At 45.0% G+C, this 20,775-nt stretch overlaps 1 protein-coding gene and 1 long non-coding RNA gene across 12 annotated transcripts in view; one reads left to right on the forward strand and one right to left on the reverse strand.

Annotated features, from left to right (window-relative positions):
* LOC137860961 (calcium-activated potassium channel subunit beta-2) overlaps positions 1–4,386 on the forward strand; it is a 128,444-nt gene extending 124,058 nt beyond the window's left edge. For all 10 annotated transcript variants that reach the window (XM_068691837.1, XM_068691839.1, XM_068691843.1 and 7 more), the window contains one exon: positions 3,361–4,386. In XM_068691837.1, the coding sequence (XP_068547938.1) occupies positions 3,361–3,645 (285 nt within the window). In that variant the 3' untranslated portion in view covers positions 3,646–4,386. The remainder of the gene's footprint in view (positions 1–3,360) is intronic.
* On the reverse strand, positions 2,854–20,165 carry LOC137860963 (uncharacterized). Of its 2 annotated transcripts, none has more exons than XR_011099287.1 (3): positions 20,066–20,165; positions 4,391–4,496; positions 2,854–3,614 (listed from the first exon to the last, which is right to left on the reverse strand). It is a non-coding gene; the product is annotated as an uncharacterized lncRNA (long non-coding RNA). The 2 variants fall into 2 exon arrangements; XR_011099286.1 differs by having other exon boundaries at positions 2,854–4,088.
* Between the last annotated feature and the right edge of the window lie 610 nt (positions 20,166–20,775).

Here is a 20,775-nt window from a genome sequence, read left to right on the forward strand (position 1 = left end):
GTCTGCAGGCTGCAGTGAGCCAGGATGCAGCTCAGGCAGTGGGCGTGCAAGTGCCAGAGCTGCACTGACTGCTTTGCTACCCAAGGTCACCGAACCCCAAACTACAGGAGCTCGGCAAACCACAGCCCGCAAAGGCTGAGCCCCATTGTCAGGCTGCTGACAACGTAACCTATTGTGTTTCTATTTATGGCAGCAGTTCGGTAGACCAAATTACTTCTGCATATTAAGATGAAGTGATATTAAAATGAGTCAAAGCACAGAGTGGTTGCACGGGGCCGGTTGTTCTGCTGGATAATTAGCTCCTGTGGCTGAGAGATGAAGTCCTCTGGATCTGAAGTGTGAAATGCAGCAGTGCTCCCCAGCCCAGTTTGGTGTCAGTGCAGAAATGAGGCACGCTCAGCTCATTCCACGGCACTTGCAAGCCAGGACAGACCCAAATTTCTGCTGGGGCAGAAGTAAAATCCAGTGATGCTCATGCTGTGATTTGGTTAAAATAGATCAGATCAGTCTCTGTGCTCCACTGGATTCAAATAAATCAGCAAGTTCAGCATAAATCTTCACTTTCTGTTATTGATGATTTTTATTTGCTGAAAACAGACTTTGAAATTCCCCCAGCCACCTCCTCTTCCTAATTTAATGTAGGCACAGTTAATACTCCTCCAGCCCAAGGTTGTTTTACAGGTTAAGCTCTGCTCTCAGGAGGATTCCCAGCTTTTCCTGATATGCTGCTGCTGATTATGTGACCTGAATCCAAATGCAGTTTTGAATACGAGTTCTCAACAGCTGTAAACTACCTGACTTGTTGTGCCTGGCTGGGATCAGCAGAGCCTCCAGGTTTCAGACCAGCACAGCCCATCTCAGCAGTGCTCCATACGTGTGATACCAAGTAGGCTGTTGGCAGTAGCTGCACCTGCTCGAGAGCCAAAATCTGGGGAGAGACGGTGCCTCCTGCTGCAGAAGTCAACTTCATTGACTTAAACAACACCGCCTCCAGCTTGCCCAGAGATTTGTGTGGTGTCCATCCCTGGAGATACTCACATGTGACTGGATAAGTCCCTGAGCAGCTCTTCATTGAGCAGAGCTTTGGACTGGACATACCCACAGGTAGACAGCCTGTACAGACTGACTGATCCTTTAAATTAGAAAAGTAGGGCTGGAAATATAAGTTTTCTTTATATCTACCTAGGGCATGCTTCTTGTGATCAGACTGCAAGTAACACAAGAGCCATTTTTCTCATGTTGTGTCACAGAATCCTTACTGGAGGCAGAGACACAAAGTTTACTTCCATGTTTGCAGGTTCCCAGGTGTTCAACAATGCAGAAGTGTAATAAAACAGCATAGAGTTAGCAGGCTACATTCACAGATACAGAGTAAGTGATAGACACAAAACTCCCTGCCAGGCATTGGAGAAAACTAAATGGTGATCAAAACAAAGGAAACACTCCAAGCATCCCATTATCAGTGTCTGCCTTCTTGCCTGCCAGTCACCTACACAATGCTCAGGGGAACTGGGACAAGGCCACTAGCACGTGGAGTGAAGGGCACTGTATCTCGGAGAGCACACGGGAGGCTGTAGCACAGGGAGAGATGATTTTGGCACAAGGAGCCTGGGCTGAGAGACAAAACACATCAACCTCCCTTGCACAACTGACTTCCATGGCTTCGTATTTTCAAACCCTCTTGGCACAATCAGCCCAGCCAGCCCAACACGGCTGGTGGCTCGGGGCCATCAGGCGTCAGAGGCAGCAGCTCAAGTTCTGCTGCTGCATCAGGTCTCCTACAAAAGTGTCTGGAAAATAGTCCAGCTTGCAGGAAGCCAGGACTTGCAGAACCTTCCCTACTGCACTCCTGAGGTGTTTCTGCAGACTTGGAGTCCAGGAATCTGTTGTTGTTTGGGCTTTTAGGTGGCTGCTGTTTTCTGAGGGAAGAGCTTGGAAAAAGTGGCCAAGTCCTCACTCAATCTCTTCCCTCAGGACAGTAAAAGTTGGGACTTCAAGAAACAAAAATATCTAGCACCGAATTTGAAAAACCAAACAAAACAACAACAAACACCCACCACCTAAACATCAGAGCTGGAAATACTGCTAAGACAGTGACAGCATATAATTCAGTAAAAGAAAATGAGGCACAGCTTCACTGAAAAATTTCCCCTACTTATTAGATTCTGATGTACTGAAGAGTCATAGGCAGTGGAAGAGGGCTTGTGGCTTTGGAAATTTAAGACAAATCTGAACAGAGTGCGAGACAATATCCAGGGGGAGCAGTCCTGCATCCACTGGGAAGATGGATGAGATATTACTGCTCTGATATTTTCCGTCTCTAATTTCTAGAGCTCTATGAAATATTCATAATGGCAGGCTGACATGCTCTACCATTAATGCTCCAGTCTGCTAACGCCAGACAATCTTCCTGCCGTGCTTCAAATCATATTCTGGGCTAATAAACCTGCCAATGAATCAATCAAATCCTGTTATGAGCTTAATCTTTTGATCATTATTAGGACTAGAGATTTGTCTCAGTATGTTATGAAAAGTCACAGCACAGTTATGAAAAAGAACTGAGGGACATTTGTAAAGTTTATACATTAAAACAATAAAAACTCACGGGTTGCATTATTTTAATCAAGATGTCTTTTCCATTCAAAAAAAATTTACTCTTTCTCATTAAATTATCTAAATTTAATTACCACCCCATACAAATGAGACCAGCAGTGCAGCAGGGGAGTGTGGTGGGACCCATGAGCAAGTTAAGCAACAGCCCAAGGGCCACCCCAGCAGCCAGTCTGGTCTCCAGCAAGAGGCTGAAGGGAAGGCTTCTGCCACATCCCTAAGAAAATCCATTTTCTCCTAGACTTTACATTTGTTCTTAATTGAGTCATTGCCCCTAACGGAAGATTTGTATTAAGGTCTCTTTGGGGCCTTTCCCTCTGTGAGAGAACTCCCGTGCCTCAGATCATGTTGATCCAATGCAAGTGAGGTCCAATCTACCAGATTTGTATTTACAGCGAGCCAATTACCCATCTCACTGCAAGAATACACACACCACTTAAGATGAAGAGGTGCTTCATCAGTTCCATTTCTGCATGTGTAAATTAGCAATAATAATATATTCACCTATCCATGAGGCCGCTGTGCAGATTAAAGCACTAATGTTTGTACAGCACTTGGAGGAACTCCAATGGGAAATTCCTTAGATGTACATAACAGTGAGTTTTGCCTGGGATAAATGTATTACTGACTTAATAGCATTATGTTTCTTTTGAGAAGCATAATCATCTCTGAATTCTCCTGTTTGTCACCTGAAAACAGACATAGTATCTGGTTTGAAGATGCATTTTTCTCCCTCTGATTTCTTCCCAGTGTTCGTATATACCCAAGTGCGGCAAGAATTACGAAGAATCCCTGTCGCTGGTGAACGTTGTGATGGAAAACTTCCGAAAGTACCAACGCTTCTCCTGCTTCTATGACCCCGAAGGCTCTCAGAAGAATGTAATATTGACCAAACTATACAGCTCTAATGTACTGTTTCACTCCCTCTTCTGGCCCACCTGCATGATGATCGGTGGCGTTGCCATCGTCGCGATGGTAAAGCTGACTCAATACCTTTCCCTCCTCTGCGAGAGAATCCAAAGGATCAACAGATAAGAATGAAAACTTCTGAGATTCAATTACCGCTAAAATACTGTTTTCTCATTCTTCACCAAAGAACCTTAAGTTTGTAATGTGCAAGTCTGTTCTAAGTTCCTTACTATATTCTTATAAGTAGAGCAATAATGCAAAAGCTGTTCTATATGCAAACATGATGTTATTATTATGCAGACAACCGAAAAAAATACTGTTTTGTGTTGACCGTCTATATGATCTTGTTTTATGCTGAGACTAGTACTTCTTTCCTTTCTACAGCCAAAATTGGGCTCAGTGTGACCATTTGCCAAGCTCAGTCAATTGGCTTTTTCACTGTAAGGGATTCTGGGGAAATTCACTCTGGACAAAGGGCAGCTTTGTCCAAATGACTTGTGCATCATTGAGGTCTCACCTCTGGCTCAGTCCAATTCAATGGATTTGTGGTTTTGCTTGTTTATTATTGGCTGCAGGGAAAAAAAAAAAAAAAAGAAAAAAGAAAAAGAAATAGAAACACCAGAGGTTTTTCTATTGTTAGGTGGCACAAAATGGACATATCTTAGGGACAGGGACAAGCATGCAGTATTAACAGCCTCCCTCAGTTCAGAAGTAAATTTTACCGTATGGTGTTTAAGGTCTTTTGCAAAACACTTTGTGGTTTTATTTTATTTAGTGCTATAATTTTCTTCTGTCTTACCAACAGCATCTTTGTTATCTGCAGAAGCTGTAGCCAAAAAAAAAAAAAAAAAAAAACACACAACAAAATCACCTTGTTCCATTTTCTACTCCAGTCTGAGCCCTATTGATGGAGATGGGACCAGAACACCGTATGTAAAGATTTATTACTCATTTGTCTTGTATTTGCTACCATATCACTGTAAAGAAAAAAAAAAAAAATAACACAATCAGCTATTTTTTCATTTTTTACTTCCAACTATTTTAGATTTTTTTACTTGATATATATACAGATATATATATATAAAGAAAAGCTATATTATATCTAGTTGTGTATTGGAACTTGATTATGGGGTGTTTTTTTCTGTTTTTACCAATGAAAAAGTGAACAATATAACCTGTATTCATAACCTTCAGCCTTGGATAAGATCATAACATGGAGGAGTGGCACTGCAGGATCTTATCCAATATTCATGATGTTGTTGCAGTCAAAGGTCCCTATTGCTGTGACATCTGAAATGACAAAAATCTCATCCAATTCTATGGCTCCATTAATTGAATTGTTAGATAATAATCACAGTGCTTCTGGAAATCTCTCCTGACCTTAACGCAGAATGCAGTGCTGGCTGAAGTGAATTTTGATTTCAAATGCCCAGGTGAAATGATTTATTGGAAAAACTCAAATTCTGACTAATATGTTGTTCTGCCTGTCAGATATTTACTATAGGGATCCTGCCAGTCTAATTCCATGCACGCTGTAGTCGCAATTTCCGCATAATATATTTTTATTCCCCTGTAGAAAACATTCCTTCTTATGTTGTGTTTAAAGACACCTCTCATAGTTTCTCACTTTGTACTTAGCCTGAAGGACAAATGCAAGGCAACTCCTGTGAGCAGGCTGTGAACTCACTACCCAATGGTTCAAAGAAATCATTTACAGGCCTATTCAAACCAAGAAACTATCACTTTTTTTCCCTCAAAAAGACTGCAAAGAAAGTATTTTGCCTCGTTCATCTATATATAAGTACCTTTCCATAGCATAGCATTAACAAGATGTTACAAAACTTTACAAGTCATGCAAGTGTAACATGAGCTGTAAAAAAAAAAAAAAAAAAAAAAAAAAAAAAAAAAAAAAAAAAGAGAGTTCTCAGCAGTGAAAATGAAATTGCAATCTTGTAATCAGTAGTATAATTTTCCTTAGGTAAAATAATTCCTGGAGGGTGTGGGTATAATCAGGGCTCCAAAAATATGTAATAAAAAAATTAAATTAAATCTTCCAGATTTCAATATCTTCTGCATTCAGACCTGGCTTGTTTCATTAGACTTTTGTCTGTAGCTCCTAGTGCCTTGAAATTAGGAGCACTGATGCAATGGGGAACTCAAAAAGGTTTCTTTGTAAAATGCTTTTTTTGATCAATCTGTGGGATTTTGCAGAAACCAAATGGGGACGCAGGGCCTGCTGCCTGGAGTCAGGCACTTGGTGTTACCACAAAACCCAAGTGGCCAAACTTGCAGGGTACAAGATGCGCCTAGGCCAGGCCCTGCCAGCCGCACTGCTGAGGCATCTTGGCCCATTTAGGTTCCCTTCAAGCAGAGGGGTTTGCGAAAGCCACTCTCCTATCTCACACGTGACACTTCAGCTACTGGTGAAGTGCCTTTCGGTGGCGGGGCCGGGACAGCTGATTGCTGCTGACACTCACACATCAGGCGCTGCCTTCGACGTGTCGTGCCAGCAGCGTTTCACCTGTGGGTGAAGCATCCTGACGCTGTTGCTGTCTGTAATCATTTTGTTGACGTTAACAGAGAGATCTGTGGGGTAGCGAAATAACTTGGGTAATTGGATGGAGTGAGGTAAAACAGTAATTTTGAAGGGAATTACCCACCTGATCACTGGCACAGTTAACCCCCCACTGAAGTGTTAGCACGGCAAGTGTAATTTTGACAACTCCTGCTGCCCCAAGGAGGTAGTGTTTCAGAGGGGATGTTTGCCTGTGCTTACTCTACCTCCATTTTAATATCCTTTTTAGCCCCTGCAAAATGAACTGATATTCTTGTAGAAAGCACAAATGATGAGAAAAAATCCCAATTTGCATAGCTTTGAGGTTAAAATTTAGTATTCATGCAACCCCGCCATGTTTCTGAGGCTGGTCCTGACTCTCCCCAGCACAAATACCTCACCCAGCTGGGGCAGGAGGGAGCAGCCAGGGCTGCCAAACCCCTGAATGGAAAAGTGCCACAAGAAAACAGCAGCGCAGTGCTAAAAGGCATTATGAGGCATCCCTGTGGGGTTTAAAGCATGCGTAATGCTCCAGGTGCCGCATTCACATGGCCTTTTAATAGTTGTTATTTTCTTAATTAGATTATTTATGTCAGGTCTTATTTCTATCCTGGAATATCTAAATCTGAAGCTGAAGTGTGAACGTCCCTGCTGTAATTCTCTGAAACTTGGCACCTTGCAGCAGACCCAGTAAATGTCACCAGCTAGGACAACAGAGAGCGTATTTGGGTTTATCTTTTCTAATTGAGGAGACATCACTTTTATCTCACAAAATGTACCCAAAGCACAAGCAGTGGGAGTTGGAGGTGAATACAGAAAGGTGGAAAGAGCACTCAGGAAACAAGAGCTGCACATCTCGAGGAGCCACCAATGCAGTGATCTCAAACCTGGCACGAAGTCTGAAGCAAGGCTGGGGACACTGCTGCCTGCATGTCCCCACCTCGGGGCACTCTGCTCTTACAACACAGCCACATTAAAGGCAGCCAAAGACAAGCCCTGCAAGCACAATGGGGAGGTTTCTCAGCCAGCACAGCAATATTTAGTTATATCAAAGTCTGCGTCCCAAACCCAAAGGCTGCTGCCACAACACAAGCCACAGCAAAGGTCAATAGAAGAAGACAGTGAGAAAGCACCGGCTGGTGTCAGCCTGGTCCAGGGGGACTCTAGCACCTGTTTTACTATGACAGCTGAGACCTTACAGCATTACAACTGTGTTAGTATAACCTCTGGAGGGAATGGCAATTTGGGGGTAATAGCATCTTAAAAACTGGACAGCTGATTCCCTCCCTCATACAGTAATGCCCCTGTTAACACAGCTGTAGCTATTCAATGCAACTTTCCAGTCTCAGAATCCAAGCAGGAGAGCATCAGCTCTCCATTAGCCCCTGTGCTGCTCATCATCTATCATAGATCTGGTGAAAGAAAAAACAAAAACACTTTTCTGCTTCACTGAGCACCCTGAGCATGTCACTTCCCAGCATCATGCAGTCTGCGGTGTACCCAATCATTTTACAACTGTGTACAAACTCTGCCAAGTTTTGGTTGTTTGGGAAAAAAGTAAAAAGGAGGGGGAAGTATCAATTATTTTGTTTCAATGTTTTGAAAACAAGATGTTCCCATTTTTCAGTTTGAGCTGATGTTGCCTGTTGAAAATCAAAAGGGGGGTAGTTTTCTTACTAGTGAAGCTTGAAAAATAAATATAATAGTTCCTCTGATGTGAAACAAAGCTATTGGCAATTGCTTGGTTCACTGAACAGTTTGGAGAATTTATTTTTTAGATGCTGACTGGTGACATTTCTTTTCTTCTATTTCTTTTCTTCTATTTTCCTCAACAGTCAGAGAGCCACAGGATCAGTCACATACACAGCCACCAGCAGCCCAGGTCATCCCAGAGAACATCAGTGATTGCAACCACAAGTAAAGCAAAGTGTCAGCCTCAGAGCCCCTATCAGCTAATAAACTAGAAGGCAAGGGGGAGGAGGAAAGCAGCGTTTATCAGAGGAGCAGTGGTGCAGTGAGGGGCAGCGCTCCCAGGGCCAGCTCCCGGTACTAATGTCCCCAGCAACCTGTTAAGGTCTGATTTCAAAACTGGAAATGCTGCCAGGTGAATTCACAACATTTATTTTTTTTAATGAATCAGATTTCTTCAAAATGTAATAAAAAAGTGTTATAAATAGTAGAACCCTTCCTACAAGCCTGCATACTTTTTATAGTTCTCCGTTTTCATCCAGGGAGCTAGTAGGTGAGTATATATTTAACTGAACTACTTTTATTCAGGTGAGAATTTAGGGTATTTTATTGTAATATAAAAGATAAGAGGTGCTTATTCCAAAATGCTCTGCAAACTCTACAAAGCCAGCAATACAGAAGTGAGGCCATTTCCAGGCAGAGCAGCAGCAAGTGACTCATAAAAACACTGAGGAGACACAGGGAACTGGTTTTCTCATGCAAAGCACAGAAAGGGTTTGTTTACTTTGGAAGTTCAAGAAAAAGAAGTGAGAAATAGAAGCATCCCCAGAAGGTGTGAAATATTTATGGACAGGTCAGGACTATGGGAGCAGATAAGAAAAGTTCACCCTGCACAGCAGGATCAGCTGCTGCTATAGGTGGCAAAGAATCTTTATGGCCTTTTTTCCCCCCAGAAACAGCTGCCATTTCCAATACATTTCAGGGAAAACTGTTTAAAAAACAAACAAAAAAAAAAAAAAAACACTAAGATGCTGGTTTTGCCACTCAATTCACCACAAACTAGTTCCAAATACAAAACAACATTTTGTTTCAAAACTTACATTAATTTGGTCTGGGGGGAAAAATGCACAAAGCTGAAACTAAAAAAAAAAATCTGAACCTGTAATAGAGTGATCAGCCACTATCCCAGGGAGCTCTTTATATTGACTGCACTTCACTTTTTTCAGGTTTTTTAGTTTTTAGGGAAAAAAAAATAAAATTCTAATTTTTCAAGCCATATGCAGGATAGGAAAAAAATCACCTAAAATGTCATGGAATTAAAAAAAAAAAAGCTTCCCACACAGCTCAGGCTAAAATGTTCAAGAAAAGAAAAAAGTCTCCTAGGGTAGATTTTCTAATATATCGTGCAATAACGTATATGAGAAAAAGTGGGAGGTTTCATCATCCCTCTTCTTAAAGTCTCCAACTTGGCTATTCTTTTGCATAACTGCAATTACTATTCTATTTTCAATTACAAAAGCCCTTTTTACCACCCAGCCACCTGCACGCAGCTCCAGATCACAGAGGATGGATTGTGCTGAGCCTGCTGCTCAGCTGCGGACTCGGAATAAAGCGGGCAAGAAGGAAGAAGGCTTTGAGACACTTCCACGTGGAAGGCACTCCTGATTTTAATCACCACACACATAAGCTCCGTTACGTTCATCACAGATTAAGCAGGCAGCAAAGCATGACGACTACGCAGCAACACCTTTATCACTCCCCTTACAAGAGCAGGCTCGAAGTCATTAATACAGGCAGACAGCTGAACAATGCAACGGGAGCTTGCTAAAACCGCAGAAGGCTGCAAAACTCAGCTTTGCCATATGCTCAAAGACGGGAGGGAAAGCAAGGCAGTAGCAGCAGCAGGGCTCTTTGTCCCCCAGCACCCGCTGCCTCCTGCCCTGCACCCTGCTCTTACCTCCAGGCACCAGACGTTATAGATGTTATATATTACCTCCTGCCCCGCAGTGAAACACAGTCCCAGTAACCTGCCATGAGCACTGTCATTGTGTAGTGTGTAAGCTACCTTTAAAAAGTCGCATCAGTCCAGGTTTCTATTAAAGAGCCTTTAGGAGAGAGTGGGAAAGCACACACAGAGAAAAACGCAGGTAGACAAAGTTGGTGACTGAGCTGGGTGCTGCAGCCTGACCAGCCGGGACACACAGCCCTCAGTCTGGCCACTGCTATCCCCAGAGGCATGCCCCAAGAACCACCCGAGCTGTAAAGCTGCTGCGAGCAGCTGGTTATTAACGCTGCTGAACCAGACACTAAACATTGAGTGTTCAGTATTGAGAAAACAGAGAAAAAATTCCAAGGCAAGACTATCCAGCCTGGACATCTGACCTCCCTCTGCTGAGATCAGCAGCCAAGCTTCCACTGGTCGCAAACAAACCAGGATTCAAAAGCAGCCCAATGAATTAATCAATGCAGAAGGCAGGGACATGACCAGTGGTGGGACTGTCCTCCCTGCAGGTGCTCACAGCCTACACTCACTCATACCCGACCTGGGACAGCATGGGGACTGTACCTCCATGTCAGAGGTCTTTGTGCCAGGCAAACCTTAAAAGAAAAACCTAAAGGAAAATAAAAGTGCTGCAGAAAAATGCAGTGGAAACATTTCCAGCATAACTCTACTGACCAAAAGGGTACCACTTCTCCAAAGTCACTGTTGGCTTTTTCTCCTCAGCTCATCAAAGACAAGGGATTGAAGACAGACAACCTGTCTTCAGCTTGCCAAACCCATGATGTTTAGCTGCTTTGGGGCCAAATATTTAAGCGCTCAGATCCCCCAACAGCACACCCACGGGGTGAGCCCTGGGGCTCCACAATAAACCAGCAGACCTAAGTACTATCAGCTGGGTGGTGGGCAAGGAGGGAATGCAAGCGCTGCAAAACCCACACAAGGAACAGGGGAAGCTCTGGGCTTTGGGGGCAGTGGCACTGTGGGGCAGGCAGGAGAGTGCCCTGCAGCACAGGACTTGGCTGGCGAGCAGAAGCCGCGTTAGAAGTCGTGATGGAGATGGCTGCAGGCAAAAAGAATTTGACCAACCTTGTTCAAAAACCTGATTTTCTGCTAACACTCCATCACACTCCATTTTTCACTCCTTTAAGTCAGACACGTCCTATTAAGGACACAGGCAGAGCTATCCAAAAGGCTTTCCCCGTGCTAAGGAGTATCAAAATTAGAACTGCCATTAGAGGGAATTCAGATACTCTCCTGTCAAAATTAGGAGGTCTGTACTCCATCAAAATTCCTCCTGAAGCTAAGGAAATTCTACTGGAGCAAAACCTTCATTCAGGGTCTTGCTTTACGCCTATGTTTGATAGCCCTGTCTGCCAGCAGGAATTCGGGAGGCACGCGCTGCTTTTGATGTCCCCGTGTCCTGCCATTAGCCTGGTGCTGCTGAGCAGTCACCTTAAGGAGGAAAACATCTGCAGTCCCAGATTTCTGCTGCTGTCGCTGGCAGTCCTTCATCTCGAGCCAATAACATTCTGGCCACAAATAGCAAATTAATGATCTAGGAAATTTGTTGTTCCCTCATATCCTTCCAGAGTCCCCTCCCACCACTTCTGGGCTCTCTCCCAGCGTGACTTGGCCATGCCGGTCAACACGCGTAGGACAGCAGGAGAAGAAAAACCCAAGAGTCATCCACCTCCCATCTTAGGATCCATGTAGATGGAGTCAGCACTAATTCAAACTGTGATGCTTGGACAAGGAGGCCTTGGTGTCACCTGTCCTTCAGCCCTGGAGTCGGCCATTACCATGTGGCTTGCTATGGACCCATCACCACCGATGGCTTGATGGTCCCCAAAGGAGATTAAGGAAGAACCTTCCAGGGCCCTCTCAAGCAGCCATTGACCACTAACCCTTCTGCTAGGCTGAAGCACATCCCCAGCCCACATCCTGCAGTCCCATGCCTGAAATAACCCTCAAACCAAGAGCAGTAAATGGCAGCCCACCTTGGGCCAGGCACCTGGCACAGCTCCTCTGGAGCCAGGACAGCATTTCACAGCCACAAAAACAGATTTTCTTCCATCTCCTCTGCCTTCTTGGGGCTGCTAATCTATCAGCACAGCAGCAGGAGGTAAGCAGCCCACAAACAGAGGGGTATAGCGGGCTGCACAATCCCTTCCATGCCTGTGTGGACATCTCGGTAGTGACCTTTATCACTCATGCACAGTACTTTCAGGAGCCATGAACATGGCAATGATTTAATCACTGCCCCAAACTCACTACCATCCCATCCACCACAAAGGTTTTGTGCACACCCAGGGTGGGCTTGTCCTATTCTTCGTTATATGGCTGGAAATGTGCACCCTTGTCCTCTCCTCGTGTTGCCTCAGCTGTTTAACAAGCTAGTCCAACAATTACTTCCAGACTTGGATAAAAATCTCTTGCCCTGACGCTGTTAAATTATGTAGAACAAGATTATAATTACATCCAAAAAAAAAAAAAAAAAGGCAACCCAAACCCTACATTTAAGGGAATATTATTCAGGTTGCAAAAGCAAGCTCTGAAAAGTTACAAAATGCCAGAAATAGAGCTGCCTGAATAGCCTTCCCGCAGCGCCGCGTGCACGTGCACATTAGGATACAGCTCTAACTACACAGCGATGTGCCATTTTTTCCACAGGCCCCCTGGCCCTGCCCCAGATGAAAGACATTTAGTTAATGAGTCATTGTTCAACATCTTTTTTAACCCTTGTTGTTCAAGGTGTGCCCTCGGTGCCGTCTAGCACTGCTGCCAAATGCTGCTCTGCCAGCAGAGCTGTCTGGATCCTTCTCCAGGACTCAAGGCAGCTCTATCCAGAGACACCTGCACAGCCCCCGAGCAGCCCAGCTCAGAGGTGGACACCACAGACACACAGATTAAGCCATTCTCCTGGGGCAGAGCATCTGCAAAGTCAGCTCTGGCACCCAGAGTGGGGTCACAACCAAGCTACCACACAACAGGGACAGGAGAAGAGACTTCTGATGTCCTCTGGCAGAGAACACTGCCATGATGCCATGAGGGTGGTGAGCATTACAATAAGGGAGGCTGATGAAGAGCCTTCCTTTCCCCAAAATCCTGTGGATCCTTCTCCTTCTTGACACCACCAAGAGTCAGCGAAATGGCCAGGCTGGTGCAATACAAGCACTGGGCTCATCTCCAAAGGGGCAGTAGCCCAAGCAGGTCAGCTCCAAGCCAAAAGCAGCTTGATGGAAACATTTTGACAGCTCCAGATTGACTGTTTTCACACGTTTCTGACCCAGAAACAGGACCAGTTTACTTCTAGATTTTTAGTCCATATTTTCAAAAGAAACAGGGAAGTGCTGCAGAACAAATGCCCCCACCAGCCCCAGCACCTGGGCTGAGTTTACCCCCCAAAATCTCCTACCGCACCCCACGGACAAAGGTGTCCTGGTGAAGGCCAGTCAAACAAAATACAAACTAATCAACATACAGACTTTACAGCCACCAGAGCCCACATTCCTCCAGTTCAGCCTGGCCTTACTCATAAGCCAGGCCAAAGATCAGGGCGTCAATCACTTGACAAGTTTGGAACTTCTCAAAACTAACCATCAGTGCCATAGAGTCCCATTCCTCTACTAGTACAGGCACAGAGGATTCTTCCCAAAAAATCCCCCAGATAAGCCATGAGTGTCCACCAGGATTTGCTAGCAGTTCTCAGCCACCAGCAGCCATGGTGCACAGCACCATGTTCTATCAAAATGTGGTGAAACACGATAAGGCAATGAAAGTGAGGAGGAAATTAAGCAAAACTAATTGATTTACCTGGATTTTTCAAAATGTTTTTCCCCTGGTGACTATGGTGACTATTCATTCACAGACAGTGGAGACAGAGTCACAGAGTCTTTCTCACTCGTGTGCTTACTTTTAATGTCTCCACTTTTTTTTTCTTTTTTTTTATCTTTTGGCTTGAACCTGGCAGAGCTCATGCTCAGTGACTCCAGAATAACTCCAGCATATGAAATATAAAAAATTAATGCAATCCCAAAGCATAACAAGTTTGCACTGTGTAACATCTCCTGTTCCTTAGGAAACAAATGAGGATATGCAAGTTTTGAAACCTTAAGAATTATGAACAGAAAAATAAAATATGAATTACATTTACCTACTCAACATTACTGGGTTCAATGGGAGATAAAACAGCCTCTCAGTGCACTTCAGTGAGGTCTGTACAGCCATTCAAGGCTTTTTGACATGTCCCCTGACTGTGAGATTCAGCCTGGACATGAGCTTCACTGTCCATGTGTAATTGCAATTGGGCTTGGAGTGCCTCAAGAGTACAGTCTCTAGGTTCACAGTTTACAGGACTGCTGCAAAGACATGAACCTTTGGGCATGAGGTCATCTTCTGCTCTTGTTTGAGTGTGCTGAGCACAGACAAGCCAAGGCATACAGAGCCAAAGCTACCTTACAGTTACCAAAGTCAGCATGAGCCCCAGGAGTGACTTGATGGCTTGTTTTCTAGGGAAAAATCACCTCTGCAGCCAGGGGCACAGGGCCATGACAGGCAGGGATAGGCTGATATTTCTGGATGCTTTTCTCCAGGGCCAAATCCCTACAGGATAGGGAACTGAGCAGGGTACAGCCACAAAAACTTTATGATCCAGTCACAAGAAAGAAATTTTAAGCCAAGGACATACACAGGGTATGCAGGGATGTGCTGTTGTGCATGGTGTGGTTGGAGCAACACAGGGAGAAGGGGAAGATATTTGCTTGGGGAATTTTTCCTTCCCTTTTTATTTTTGAGCTCCGGATGTGATGCTATTTGTCATCTCTCTGCGATCCGTCTGTACAGCATTCATCTTCTCATCAGTGATGAAAGACAGCACCCTTAAGGACACTGCTGGCCTTTTAACTGAACTGTTTAAACTGATAAATTCAGCCAGGAGAAAACACCTTCAGAAGTGATTTTATTTAATAAAGAGAGCACATCTTTCAGGCCACCTCCAGTCTTAAGCAGTGAGTGCTAAGACAGAGCTGTTCTCCTCTTCAGCAGCACTTCTGCAGGGCTAAGGGCAGCAAGTGAAAGAAGAGGGGACCAGCGATGCCTTGAACCAGTGCTCCAGAGATGGAGCTGCACGCCTGGATGTTCAGATGGTCTCTTTTAAGGTGTTCTGGCAAAAAGACAGCCTTTAAAATTATAGTGTTTTCTTGCATAAGTATAGCCCATAAATGCATATGCTTGTACTTGTGGGTGGAATGTCCTTCTCGAACAAATTTGGGGACTGACTTTTGGCTCTGCAGGTCAGGCTTGCAGAAGAGGTTTGCAGCTCATCATGATGCAGCTGAAAAAATGCTCCTTTTGCAGGGTGCTTTCTGGAAAAAGGAGTAATAAAACGTTCCAACTTTAATGCAGCCCTGGTTTGGGCCAAGTTTTGGTTTTAGTGTGCTATAACATCCAAAGTCCAACCCCTCTCCTGCTGCCACCAGCTGTGCCCCCGGGGCTGGTTGCTGCCGAGGGGCTCACCAGGCAGCAGCCCTTGCATACACATTCTTTGGCAGTCAATAATTGAAGTCCAGGCTTTTCCAGCCCACCCTGCCAACCAAAGCTGTTCTGTGCTTTTGGGACAGGCACCAGCACTCTCCAGCGCAGTTTATCTTTGAGTTTTAAATTACCATGCAAGTTGGCAGGACCCACATTTAGCTGGGGCCTGTGGGATCAGCCTCAGCAAAACACATGTGAACTTCAGAGCTCTACAAAATGCTGTATTGAATCCTGTTTTCTCTTTGCTATTTTATCCCATGAGAGGCTCTTCCCTATAGGTTTTCTTCTCTTTCTCTCTATATTTCTTCCAGTGGTATTAAGTTCTCAGCATTCCCCAGCCCAGACCTGATTTGCAGGAATGCCAGCTTCCAAGGAAAAACTTTGCCTTGCTCTGGCATAGGAAAAACCCTTCACATTCCAGCCAGACCCAATACTGTTAACAGAGGAATGCTAAAATATTGAAGTACATGAATCTCAATCAACCTGAAGTAAAAAATGAAGTCCCTGCAGGAGCAGTACACTTTCCTCCTCAAAAAGCAGCTGATTAGCAAGGTTAATTGGGTACCTGCCAGCAGCAGTCAGCACGTCCAAGCCAATTTGCCTGTGCCTTGTAAGGGATGAGTGCCGACAACAGCATCCTCACTATCCTTGGGTGTCTAAGCACATAGCAGCAGGTACAGGCTCCAGGTCTGCTAGGCTGGATGGTGAATTTGTAAGATCTGGTGCTGAGGTCAGGCAACTCAGCTCACAGCTGACCTGCCCGAGCCACACCAGTGCCACCCAAGCACCGTGCCTTGCATCCCCTCTGCCCACACCAAGCCTCAATGGACCACTTGTGTTTGAAATTTAAAGTAATTTCTTACTTTCATTCATTTTTTTTTTGTTGTTGTAAACAAATAATTCCTGCCACCCTAGAAAGGCAAAACAATAGATGGCAGGAAAGGATTGCCTGAAAATACATTCTTAAAATATCCTTAGAATCATAGAATCAGATTCATCTAGGTTGGAAAAGACCTTCCAGATCAAGTCCAACCATAAACCTGTGCTTCCGAGTCCCATCACTAAGCCATGTCCCTTAGTGCCACCATATGTGCTGTGTGATGATCTGATCCATAACCTTCCCTGGCACTGAGGTCAGATTATCCTTATAAATAATAGAAGTGCAAGTTGGGTGACTCCCAACACAGACACAGCATCAGATTGGGCTAGAGCTGCTATTCAGGATGCAAGCCAGGCTCTGCCCTTCACTAAATAAGTTGTCACAAGACTGGGATAAAATGGGGCACCCAGAAAGAGAAGCTGAGACAGAGGTGAGCTTCTCTTAGCTACTCCTAGCCAACACCACCACCTGTATTGGCATTTTCTGCTGAGGCAGGGCCTCCATGCTGCTGTGTGAGGTGGGAACTGTGCCCACAAGGCAGGGTTGCTCCCAGGACAGTGAGACACAGCTACCTTGCTGCTGCCATGCCCTCAGTGCTGCAGATGGGCTGCCTCATTGCTCAGCTCCAAGGGCCCTGTGTGGGAGAAGCTCCTGGACTTGAATCTGTACACCTCAGCCAACTTATCAAAAGTGTACAAGATGTTTAGGTCATTAAGCAGCAATAGAGAATAATGGAAAAAACAAGCCTGCACGTCACCACTATTAACTGCAGTGCGCTGAGTAGCATCAAGTTTCTGAACAGAATGCTGCATAGCAAAGCCAACGGAAGCGTGAAGAGTGGAGAGACTAAGGTCACCAGGAAGGGGAGAACAGAGCTGGCCTGTTGTTCAAAGCCAGCAAGCATACAGGGTCTCTGCTGCAGCCTCTGCTCACTTACCAGCCATTTGGGGCAAGTTTAGTGCCGGGGAATTCAAAGCCCAAACGGCACCCAGGGCCCCAGTGCCCTGTGAGGTCAGAGGGGGTATCCCAGGGTAGCCCCTTGTTCCCAACCAGACACAGCCGCAGTCCTTTGTGAGTACAGGCTGCCAAGCTCATCCTATGAAAAAGCAGAGGTGACTTGGGAGGGATGACCCAGATCATTTGCATCTGCAAAATTCAGCCTGCAGCAGTGCGCGCACTTGCTGCACATATTCAGCAAAGCTTGACCTCTCCCTCCTGCAGCCCCAAAGCACCAAAAGGCCTCCGAGCCATCACAGCACTGGTCACAGCGGGGCAGCAGCTCCAGGGAGGGTGGCAGCAGCTGTATCTTGTACAGAGCCCAGTGCACAGGAGCTGACTTGCCACTGAAACAAAGCAGGCAAAGTCTTTACATCTCCTGCCTGGGTGAGAGGTTTTGCGTTGTGCTTGGGGCTGTGCAATCAGCATCAGCTAGCACTAGTGCTGACTGAGAAAATAAGCCTCTTTTCCTACACGAAACTGCAGAAAAAAATTCTTCTCAGAAGTCTTAAATTCATACCTTGTTTTTTCATACCCTTTTCATAAACTGAAAGCACAAGCAGCTTTGGACAATGGCTCAAAAGTAAACTGACTTAGTACGCAAAATGAAAACAGAATCAAAATATGGTTATTTCCTGTAAAGTTTTAATTAAATAGAAAAAACATCTGGCAGGGCAAAAAAAGAAAAAGATGGTCTCAAATGAGGTATCTCTTCTGCCCAGGATGCTGCAAGGCTTTGTCATAGCCAAGTTAGCTTCAAAATTGTTGTATGCTGGGAAAGGAATAAGGCTGACATATTGCTAAGGCCTTGAAGTAGATGGCTGAGAGCTCTAGGGGCCTAACCATGGCCTTGGCACCTCAGGTCCTACACCCATCACTGCCCTTATCCCCCTATTGCCCCCCATGCCATGGGCCCCGAGGTCCCTGAGCTGTTGCAGGAAGGCAGCAGCACAGCACTGAAGGGTTAACACGAGCATTTGGATGTTTATTTTAAGAAGAGCGTAAAGCCCTGACAGGCCATAATTACAGTGTTGATAAGCAGAGAAAGAATATTTGATGTTTCAAATATCACATGACTAATTGGTGCTGGAACAGCTGTGCGTGTAATTTGGGTGATGTGTGTGGCGTGCAGAGGCGGGGAGGAGCAGGCCTTCCTGCAGCACGGCCACACAGGGTGGCCTTGCCCATGCTACATCATCAAGCTGAATCAATAGGAGAATAAAGCAATAAATGCCCACTTTTATTCTTTGGCCATCTCCTAGGATGCACTTCTAACCATAGCATTATGGTACTCCACACACAGACGCTGATATTTTTCAGAAATTGGGAATGACAAAATTTGGAGAGGCCTCAGGGTTGTGGAGGGTAAGGTGGAAGGCAGGTTTCTCCTGTTGCAAAACCCACCTTGGTTTCCTCATCAGCACACTGAATTTTAATTTTTCACAGCTAAAAATAGTAGATAGAGGGTGATGGCCCTAGCCCTGCTTCTTCTGGTGCCCTAGGAGAAAAGAGCTCCAGAAACAGCCACCACCAAGCCTAGAGGGAAGGGGACAAACCCCATGTCATTGCCTGACCTCGTGGGTCCTTCACAGTGGATTGCTTTAAGTCAAGAGGGACTTCATCACTGGTTCCTTCTGAATCTTTCTGCACTAGGGGTGTCTCCACCCCCATCCAGCTGGAACGATAAATGCATGAAGAGTTCAAGCTATTTTTATTTTAGAAAGGAATGAATGTTTCATTGTTGTGATTCTCTTTTCCTCTTCCTTCTCCCACTGACATTGTCTCTCCAGATTCCCTCCTTGGGAAAGGGCTCTCCACACAGCTTGCAGAAGTGATAGGAAATACATAAGCTTCTCTATCATACATTGCTTAAAGACTTTTTTTCACTTTGTAGTCCATGGGGGATTGTGAACTATTTTTAAACCAGAGCTTGGTGTGATAAGAGCCTTTAATTACTAGATAAAATGTGTGCATCAAGGTATGGAGTTTGATTTTTTTTTTAAGCTTCTTTAAGGAAAAGTGCACTGGGCTATGACTGCTCATACCAAAAGTTCCTGACACTCACTGGTGGGAGCTATTTTCTTCACAAAAAGGGGAGAGAATGCCAGAGGACAATCTGAAGGGCTAAGCACCTGGCTGAGGCCTGGCTGGGATGGGGCCGCTGACTTCCCCTAGGAAGCTGACCACAGCCCAACATCCACTGCAGCATGTTTGCTGGTGCCTCAGCCTCCCAGTACTGACCAGAGGGCCCAGTTCACAACTGGATTTTGGAAACAGCTCCCAGACCTCCTCCAAAGGCAAACCTGACTCTTCTCAGACCTGCATACCAATGGAGTGAGTGGGGCATACACAGCACCATGACCTCCAGTAGACACTTTCTCCAGGTTGACCTGGTCACCCACTAGCACCTCTATACACCTAGATCTCAGATGTCATTCTGACAAAAGATATATCCCTCACACATTTAGGGCTGTCAGTCCACCCACACAGCTCTAGAAGTGCCATGCTCTGCTCATAGCACTTGCACACAGCCAGATCCACCTCAAAAAAGACAGCTTACTGAAAGGTTGTAACCCATCCACAACCTTCTTCACTGTGAGCAGATCTGAATTTTTAAGGAGCAGCTGTGCAACATCCAGCCACCTGCCAGGCTTCACCACCCTCACCCGGAGCCTTCAATAATTGCTGACAGAGTTAAACTAGTTGTCTATAAACTAAAACTATAAGAACTGGTGAAAAAGTTTATAGCTTTCTCTCAAAGCACTGTCAGAAGACCTGTTCCACCAGCAACCTGCTCTCTAATAGCAGTCATAGCATAGCAGCATTAAAAGCATGAAGTAAAGCATATTTAGGTCTCTGAACTCACAGAGGTTTACCATAGCATGGTACCTACCTGAGGAGCACTTCTAGGAAGTAGGAAGCAAATAAGATACTGCAACCTGGACTAAAACCTTCTAAAGAAAACACAGCTCTAACTCCAGCACTTTTAAAGCATGAGACACTGAGTGCATTAATAGGCACTAATTATCCTTACCAGCCCCACCTGAGACCCCCATCCATGCACCCCAACCATTGGCCCAGAAGCTGTATGGGTTCTGGCCTTGCACTTGTGCTTATTTGCTTCTGGCCCTGGCTGGTGGTTGAGGATTTTTGGCCTTACCATAGACCTTCTGCTAGGGACTGGTGTTATGCCCATGGCTAAAGTATTGTTTCTCACCCAGGGGACTGCCATCTTCAAGCTCATCCCTGTCCCACCCTGGAGATAGTGTTGGGGTTATGGTTTTACCTCTTCCTTTTTGCAGAGCTCAGTGCTTTACTCTAATTGTGTTTTGGCTGGAGGCTACAGAAGAAGGAAATGATTATGGGTTTTACTATCTCTTAGAATTCAGCACAAGAACCCCAGAGCAGCTGTGGCTGAGATGAAGAAGTATTTATATTGCTCTTTTTCTATCACAGGTGTTTCTCTTCTACTGTAATAAAGATTCACTCGCATTACACTAATATATGTGTACATTGATTAAGTCTACTGACACCTGGTCCCAAAGCCAATAGGAAAAACAACTTGCACATCATTCTCTATTCAGATATTTATAAAGCCTCTGT

Source organism: Anas acuta, chromosome 9 (genome assembly GCF_963932015.1).
Source record: "Anas acuta chromosome 9, bAnaAcu1.1, whole genome shotgun sequence".
Classification (NCBI taxonomy): domain Eukaryota; kingdom Metazoa; phylum Chordata; class Aves; order Anseriformes; family Anatidae; genus Anas; species Anas acuta.